This window comes from Condylura cristata, unplaced genomic scaffold, assembly GCF_000260355.1.
Source record: "Condylura cristata isolate star-nosed mole 26May11 unplaced genomic scaffold, ConCri1.0 scaffold00013, whole genome shotgun sequence".
In the NCBI taxonomy this organism is placed as follows: domain Eukaryota; kingdom Metazoa; phylum Chordata; class Mammalia; order Eulipotyphla; family Talpidae; genus Condylura; species Condylura cristata.
This window is the reverse complement of record NW_004567114.1, coordinates 34597964-34606783: the sequence shown is the minus strand read 5'-3', so window position 1 is coordinate 34606783 and position 8820 is coordinate 34597964. Positions and strand designations below refer to the sequence as shown.

Sequence of the window (8820 nt, the reverse complement as noted above, 5' to 3'; positions counted from 1 at the left end):
GGTTCTGAAATAGCTCCTGAGTATTTCTTCAACTTTGTTTTTCATTGGTACGAGTTAACTACCTTGGTTAATGACAAAGGGTGTCTAAGAATTGGTAATCTCTACCTTGTCATTCTAGCAGGAAGTTATATGCCACCTTTCATAGAAATTTCTGTGTATCATGATTCTAAAGAAAGCTTTAATTGATGCATGCTTTTTCATGTGGTTGATGATGAGTATCAGAATTTACCCATATTTCAAAACTCACCACCAAGTGTTTAAGGCGCTAAAAAAACCCCAGAATTTAGTGTGTGTGTGTGTGTGTTTAAGATTATTTATTTATTCATACAGAACTGGTATACAGGCCAGAGGTGCAGGTGTGATGAGAGGATTCACCAGAGACAGAGTGGGGAGCAAAACAGGCAGATAGAGGAATTACACTGCTGAGGGGAGCAGTGGGCAGGTTAGGAGAGGTCTGCCACGCCATGTGTATCTCCTCCGGGGCAGGCAGGGATCGAACTCATGCGGAAGTGGCTTTAGCTTCTTAGTGCTGTGCTTTAACCCGCTGCGCCACCAGGGAGGGCCCTTTAGTGGTGTGTTTTAACCGGCTGCACCACCAAGGTGGGCCCTAGTTTTTGTATATTTTAATGAAATTTAGACAGTCTTCAGATAGCATAGGTAAGTAATAAATTGACTGCCACGATACCACAAGTTATGCTGAGAGAGTGGTAGAACACCTTTTATGTTTCAAGTGACAGAAATACATGACTGTTGATTTACTTTAAATGTAATAGGATGATGTACTATTTTTCCAGGATAGTATTTGAATTAGTAAATATACTTGAGCTACTATAAGTGATAGGCTCAGGTTCACATGGAAGATACTGCATGTATATAGTACATTTAGGTAATGACACTAAGGAAATTATAATATGCAATTTATAATAATTGATCTTTCCCATATGTTTGAAATCTACAAACTGCTATGTGAAATGAGAGATTTTTTTTTAATACCTAAAAATGTTAATGCAGAGTAAAGTAGTTTTCTTTGTGCCTCTTGATTATAAGTTAGAGACATCCTTTAGTTATATTTTTTTCCTTTGGGGAAGGTTCCAGAAGAGCTGTTCCAGTTTTATCCTAAGTAATCTTTATTTAGAGATTATTTTACTAGTGTTATGCTCACATGATATAAATACCCTCTTAAATAGCTCTATATTGACAATTTTCCTTGAGTGAGTGTGTCTTATTTTAAGTAGGTATATTCAGAGAAAGAGTGGGCTTTATGAACTACTAAGAACACTCTGTTTAGACATATTTTTAAAATCCTACCAGTAATAGTTAATAAAGTAATAGTTTTCCCCTGTGTATGGAATGATTCTTTAGTTTTTTTATATGTACTTTAGGTTTTCATGTTATTAGATTTTTAAAGTGAAGTATATGCACCTTAAGTTTGTAATAGATTTCAAAGATCAACTACAAATAATGAGGGGATAGTAGGATAGCAGTGTCAACTAACTTGCCTGCCTTCTGATCACCTGCTGAACTTCACAAATATTTTGAGATGGACTTCGTTTAGCTATGCATTTTTATAGGTCCTTTTTTTTTTTTAAATCATGTAGTGATAGTTTAAATATTAGATTTTTATTTTGTCTGTAATTCAAGTCATTACCCTAATTTTGACAAACCATGGTTTTGAATTAGTAATTGAAGTTTATTGTACTTGGATTTAAAGTAACCAAATTTGGACATGTTTGCAATACTTTAAGTTTATAGCTGGCAGAGTGTCACAAGTGTCAGCATTAGTCTTGATGCTTGCATTTGTGTAGTAGTATGTTCTAGCAGTTATTCTTTTTCTTTTCCTTTTCCGGTATGTACCACTCATCAAAATTATTTTTAATTTTTATTTTTGTGTAGAAGAAAGGGAGTGTGGGCTTACTGGGTGGGGTCATGTGTGCGGATTCACCAGAGACACAGTAGATCTGCTGAAACACACTGCTAAGGGGAACAGTGGGCGAGATAGGAGAGGTTTGCTGCTCCCTATGTGGGTCACTTCCCTGGCCAAGGATTGAACTCAAGACATAGTGGTGATAGCACTGAGACTTGACCCCTAGGCCATCAGGGAGTCTTTTTTCACTTTAACATTAGTGACTTCACCTGACCCTTGGAAGCTAACCATATGCAAGTTGCTATTTTACTCCCATGTTGTCATAGTTAGTATCAGTGAAGCATTTTTGTGTAGATATTGGTCAGCCAATTAGCCTCCATTATGTTGTTCAGATGCATATTTATTTTGCATGTAGTTTAAGTTTCAGCTATAAGAAGTGTTATTTTTATACATACAAAGTTTTTGTTATAGGAAGTGTATTTTTTGTTAATTGTTCCTGGATTTCTAATGATAAGGTAAATGTCTCACGTTGTTAGATACTGCTTTTGCTTAACATAACACATCACTTGTTATCTATAATGCTTTAGAGATTTTGAAGATTTTTTTTTCTTATGGAAGTATTTTGACATTTTAAAATAGGAAGTTTTAATGTTAATCAGTATTAAAATGATTTTTTAGACTACTTTGACTTTCCTCCCAGAGAATTAAAAGACCATAGCTTTTTATTTCTGTAATCTTGAAAGTTTGATTTGATTCATCTTCTGCTTTAGGAAAGACAACAACATGTGGAAGCTGTTGAATTGGAAGCTAAGGAAGTTCTCAAAAAATTATTTCCTAAGGTGTCTGTCCCTTCTAATTTGGTAAGATAAATTACTTTTTAGACACGCATCAAGGAGCTTTTGAATAAGCAGCAATTGAACTCTGCACTCAATAGTGCACCCAAAGATTAACCAAATTCTTATCTTTTGCATTTTTCACTAGGGTGTTTTTACATAGTTAAGATCAGTAACTTATAGTTAAGACAGTGAGTTCAAAATTTGTTTCTGCTTATTCTAGTGATACCTTCATTGTATTCTACAAAACACATATGAAATACTATCCAGCAGAATATAAAGGGAGAAAGAAATTACAATAGTTAATAAACCCCTTTATTCAAAAATTGAACTTAATTTTAAGTTTTTACTTCTTAATTTTAGGAACACTTTTTAAATTGAATATGTAATCCTATGAACTATGTTCTTTTCATTTCAACACTCAAAGATTTTGACCATCTGTTAACTTTTTTCAAACAGATCTTGAAGAAGTCTTGTAGATAGTAAGAAACAACCTGCACTACCTGGGGTAGAAAAGTTGCCTTAGCTCAGAGAATTAATATAGTGAGCATTTGAAGGCAGTGCAACCCAGTGAGTGTGTATGTGGTTTCCTAAAAACAGTGGTGCAACGTTTTATTTTAATGGAAAATTACATACACACTCCCAAGTAGAAAGAATAGCGTAGTAAGTCTGATGTATCCAGTATCATTTGGATTTCAGCAGTTATCAACACATAGGATACACTGACATGAAGCAATATTATTTTACCTTTTACCCTGCACTTCCTAGATTATTTTGAAGGAAGTAAACTTTCAGCATTTCATCTTTAAATATTTCAGTACATTTATAAGAAGCAAAGGTTCCTTAAAAAATAATCAATTACAATTAGAAATCATCCTCAATTTCATAAATCTCATGAGTACTAACATTTCTGTCTTTATAAATTGTCTATTTTAATGAAAAGACATTTATTGTAGTTTGTATTGATTTTTTTACTGAGGTTTCATTGCTTTTACAACATCACATATGATTTAAGAGGTATAGGATCACACCCTTCAGCTGTATGTTACCTCACCCACTACCAAGGCACTAAAAATCCTCCACCATAGTCTATTGTGCCCCTTCCCCACTTTTTTCTCCCCACTCTCCTTACAACTCTTATAACCTCAGTTCTGTTAGATTTCTAGGATTTATTACTGGTTTGTTTTAATCTGACCTTATGTTTCTCTGTATTTCACACGTAAATGACGCCATCTGATATTTGTCTTTCTCCATCTGACTTATTTTCCTTCGCACAATACCTTCCAGTACAATACCTTCCAGTTCCATCTATGTTACAAAAGGCAAGGATTCACTCCCTCACACCCTTAAGAAGGTCTCATAATCAAAAAGTCTAGAAACCACAATGTTGGTGAGAATATGGGAAAAATTGAACCCTCATACATTGTTCGTGGGAATGTAGACTGGTGTAGTCTCCCATCTTGGCTTAGCTGAACAGCACGCCTAAGATTATGTGTCCTTTGTGTCTTCTGCAAATTGGTATTCAGTAGAAGCTTGATTCAGGCACAATACTTGGGGTAAATTGGGATCAGGACAACGCTACTTCATAGGTAGTGTTGTGCACTTAAAAAAAAAAAGATTGCATATTTATGCATAGAAGAACTGGTGTATAAGCCAGAGGGAATAGGAGATGAGAGGACTCACCAGAGAGAAAGCTGGGGAGCAGAACATGTGGATTTTGCTGAAATAGACTGCTAAGAGTTGCTATGGGAGAAGACAGGAGAGGTCTCCTGCGCCCATATGTGGGTTAGCTCTCTGGACAAGGTTCAAACTCAGGCTGCAGTGCAGAGATTTAACCCCTAGGCATCCAGCGAGGCCCAGGTGTATCAAGGTGTTCCTGATTTATCATATATTTCCTGCTCCAAACTTGGACTGTTTTATTTTTCCAAAGGAGCTCTTGTCGCTTCTGTAGTTGATATGTGTAGTATAAGTAAACTTAATGGCTGGTTTTAATGTACTGGAGTTTAACTGCTTCCTTTGTAGGTTGTGTCTAGTAATATATATTTAACTTGTATAAGAAGTAGAATATTTTTTCCCATTGTAACTGGTGAGGGGTAAATTTAGGTGTGATAAATTTAATGGAAGTCTTCTATCATTTGAATTGATAAAATAACTTTCTGGCTGAACATAATTGATATGCTGTCAGTTCTAGAACAGTTCTTACTTGAACCTAGAAGGGGTTGTTGTTAGTATATTTTGTATTTTTTCCTTTAATGATCATTACCTTTATTCCTGATTTATATTTAACAGTTATTGGGAATAAAATTTGAGGACTTATTTATTTAGGTTTTTTTTTTGAGTCAAAACAATTTATAATTTCTATTCCTCAAGAAATATATATATCAACAATATTGAATTTTATTTTTAATGTGATATTGATTCTTAATAGCTATCTTACTCATCCTGAATAGCCATATCTTTTTGACACTATAAATATTTATTACTATATGATGTTGATGTGATATTTAGCTTTTGTTTATCCACTTGTTAAAAGTTTAATATGCTGCATGTAATCTGTATTTAAGTAATACGTTAAACTGTTGTATTTAGCACTTAGGATTTTAGGCTTTAAAAGATATGAAAAAATTACAAGTTATTTACCTTATAAGATAAAATAATCAAATTCAGTATTAAGATAGATGAATATAACCAGTGTATACAAAAGGGCTTTTATACATGAAATAGGTTATTTTACATTTTACTATTTAGTGTTGCTTTATTATTAAACAAGTCAACATAGGAGAGATCTCAGTTGAGATAATGTAGCATCCAATTTTGTTTTTTATGCTTATTTAATAGAGTTTAGAGAATCCTGATACAGCCATAAAAGTAAAGGTTTAATTAGAGCACTTAATTGAAATTTCTATCTTTGGGTGGTGGGGTGAGCAAACTAACTTGTGACTTAAAAAGTGGACAGAGGAAATATGATTAAATGTAATTAACACTATCAGTTTAATACTGAATCAAGTAAATGATAATAATTCTAAAATTTAAAATAAAAATTATTATGTGTAGCTTGTGTTTAAATCAGCTAACCTGTCAGTACAGAGAGGTTTGTTGGTTTCAACAAATAAATGTTTGTGTATTCTTATCATCTCTCATCATGCTTTTTACAATACTTTGTAGTATTGTAAAACATACTTAATTTTTCAGATTCCTGGAGCACTTTGACAGAATTTGAAATTCTCTGAAATACTGTCAGTTCATGAACTCAGAATACTTATACTTCATTTTCATGAACAGACTTACCTAAATAAAAAAATGTTTTGAAAAAAGAATTCTTTTTCTGTTTTGACTCTTAGTCCTGTATTAGTAAGTGATGGAAACTGAGTTTGAGCTCACCTCTTCTACTTATAAGTCCAGACTTCAATTACAGATAGTCCTTGTCAGGATAAATAAGATTTAATTTTGATAATTGTAGTTATTTACATTTTCAGTGTATGTTTCAAGACTAGATTATGTAACCCATAATCGTATATTTTTTCTTTGAAGTTTTGAGAGGGAGTAGTGTTTGTTGGTCTTTTATAATCTAACTTTGTTACTTCAGTGTTTTTAACCTACTTGTATATTGGAAATTAGTTATTTTGACTTTTCTTCACAGAGTTATAGTGAATGGTTGCATGGATTTGAAAAGAAGGCAAAAGAATGTGTGGGTGAAACTGCTGGTTCAGAGGAGATTAAGGTTAGTTCAAGACAAATATATTTTAACTGAGCATTGAAAAAATTAGAATTTGTTTTTATGAAGTTGGTAATGATAAAGATACGAGTAAATAATCTTTTGAGAAAGTGTAAGGTGGTGATTACATTTTGTGAAAATTTTGGTAGAAATTCTGTAATTTGTTTCTTAAAACAAATTCTTGGCTTTGTTTTATATACAAGGGTAATGTTTGCCATTTAACTCTTAACCATTTATAAAACTGAACATTTAACAATCTTTATTCGCTTTTTAAATTTAATTTTTTAAATTGTGACTTAATTGAGGTAACATTGGTGTATAATACTATATGGGATTTAAGGTATAAGTTCATACCTCTTCGAGATACATGTTATTACACCATGCCCACAACCAAAGCACTGATAATTCTCCACCATAGTCCGTCAGAACACCCTCCTCACTTATTTAACTGAGTTTTAAAAATGAAGAGATAAGTAGGTAGACAGACATTTGTTTGCTAAAGTACTCCCAGTTTTATCATTAGGTATCTTCAGAACCTGGATGCCTTTTTATCTTTAACAAATGAAACTTGTTACGTTTCTACTTCATAAGAGGATCTGTTTGATTTTACCAGCTGAAGAGTGAGAAGCCTGATTCTTAAGCAATTTGTAATGTGTTTTTTATATTAAGCTGACTCAGGAAGTTTTAGTAAAAGCCAAATGACCAAAAAAATCATTAACCTTTATTGGAACCTACAGAGATTGAAATGTATTATATCAAGTATTGTGTAATGTATCTAATTTTTTATATACTTTAGCTATAAACAGAAGTCATTTGTCTTACCAATAAGTATTGAAGCAAATTTGAACCATAAGACTTTTTTGGTAACTAGAGAATCTTTCTTTTCTCATTCTTTGCAGGTTCTAGAGCACAAGCTGAAAGAAGCTGATGAAATGCACTCGTTGTTGCAGCTAGAGTGTGAAAAATATAAATCCGTCCTTGCAGAAACAGTAGGAAATGATTTTTAATCTACATTTTTTATTATGATTATTTTTTAATCATTATCCCTTCAGCAGCTTAAATAACATCTTGGCATTAGAACCTGAGGTTTTCAAAATAACTTTACTTTTTTCTGTAGGAAGGAATTTTGCAGAAGCTACAGAGAAGTGTGGAGCAAGAAGAGAATAAATGGAAAGTTAAGGTTGATGAATCACAAAAGACTATTAAACAGGTATTTAAAAAAGTAGCTTAGATTATTGGTTCTCAAAGTGTGGTCTAGCAGCAGCAGCATCTCTAGGAACTTGTTAAAAAGTACACATTCTTGAGCTTCCCCCAGATTTCCTGAACCTGAAACTTGGTAGGGTAAGAAGTCTGTATATCAAATAATGTCCTCAAGTGATTCTGATGCTCACCCAACTTTGAGAAATCACAGGTTTAGAATATAGCCAAGAGGTAGTGATAACAGAGTGTGCGTAGAAAGTTAAAGAAAGAATATGTGATGACACAGGTAGGGGATTTTGGGTTTAAGATAAGTTTTAGAACATTAATGTTGCATATTTAGATTATCTACTACTACTATTTATGGAACTTGAATGTTAATTTTTTCCCCATTTACTTGGATGTACTAAAGAATATCATCTGTTGTCACTTTTTTCCTGGGCCAACCTTGTAGAATTTAGGGTTGTAAATGATATTCATCATTATTGCATTTGGTGATTAAATACAGCTGGTCAGCCATTAATTGTTAAAAAAATTAATCACCTAGTTGAACCTAGTGTAATGTCATGCAAATGAACTAGGTTTTGAGCACAATTTAAAGCAAGTTGACTATGATACACCCATGTTCAAGTCATTTAGAATTCAACATAATTTTATATGAGGTGCAATTTAAAACCTGAAGAACCATAATTGACTAAATTGACTAAAACTATAAGAACAAAAATTTTTAAAAAAGATTTATTTATGTATACAAGAAACTGGGGTGCAGGCCAGAGATGTGGGGGTGAGCAGAGTCACCAGAGACAGAGTGAGAAGCAGAACATGTGGGTCTACTGAAATACACTGTTGAGGGAAACAATGGGTAAGGCAAGAGAGGTCTGCTGTGCCATGTGGGTCATCTCCCTGGCCAGAGATCAAACCTGTCCTGCAGTGACTGCACATGGCTTGGTAGTGCTGAGACTTAACCTCCTTTGTGCCACCAAGGAGGACCAGCAACCTCTGTCTTTGTTAGTTTGCGTAGGCATGTGATTGTCTCACATTTCAGATGCAGTTGTCATTCACATCTTCGGAACAAGAGCTGGAGAGATTAAGAAAACAGAATAAAGATGTTGAAAAAGTATGTTACTTGTTTGATGTATAATCTTTACACTAAATTTTTTTTTATTACAAAGTTTATTTTTACATCATTTTGCACATTTTTTTTTCCATAT

At 33.3% G+C, this 8820-nt stretch overlaps 1 protein-coding gene across 8 annotated transcripts in view; it reads left to right on the top strand.

The window, feature by feature from the left end:
* KTN1 (kinectin 1 (kinesin receptor)) overlaps window positions 1–8820 on the top strand; it is a 105170-nt gene that overhangs the window by 86206 nt on the left and 10144 nt on the right. For 5 of the 8 annotated variants that reach the window (XR_001145415.1, XM_012724548.1, XM_012724547.1 and 2 more), the window contains 5 exons: window positions 2635–2724; window positions 6338–6418; window positions 7312–7401; window positions 7530–7622; window positions 8655–8726. Coding sequence is in view for 7 of the 8 variants with exons in the window: in XM_012724548.1 (XP_012580002.1) it covers window positions 2635–2724; window positions 6338–6418; window positions 7312–7401; window positions 7530–7622; window positions 8655–8726 (426 nt within the window). In the remaining variant the exon portion in view is untranslated. The remainder of the gene's footprint in view (window positions 1–2634; window positions 2725–6337; window positions 6419–7311; window positions 7402–7529; window positions 7623–8654; window positions 8727–8820) is intronic. The other 3 variants (XM_012724546.1, XM_012724544.1, XM_012724545.1) reach the window with 2 other exon arrangements.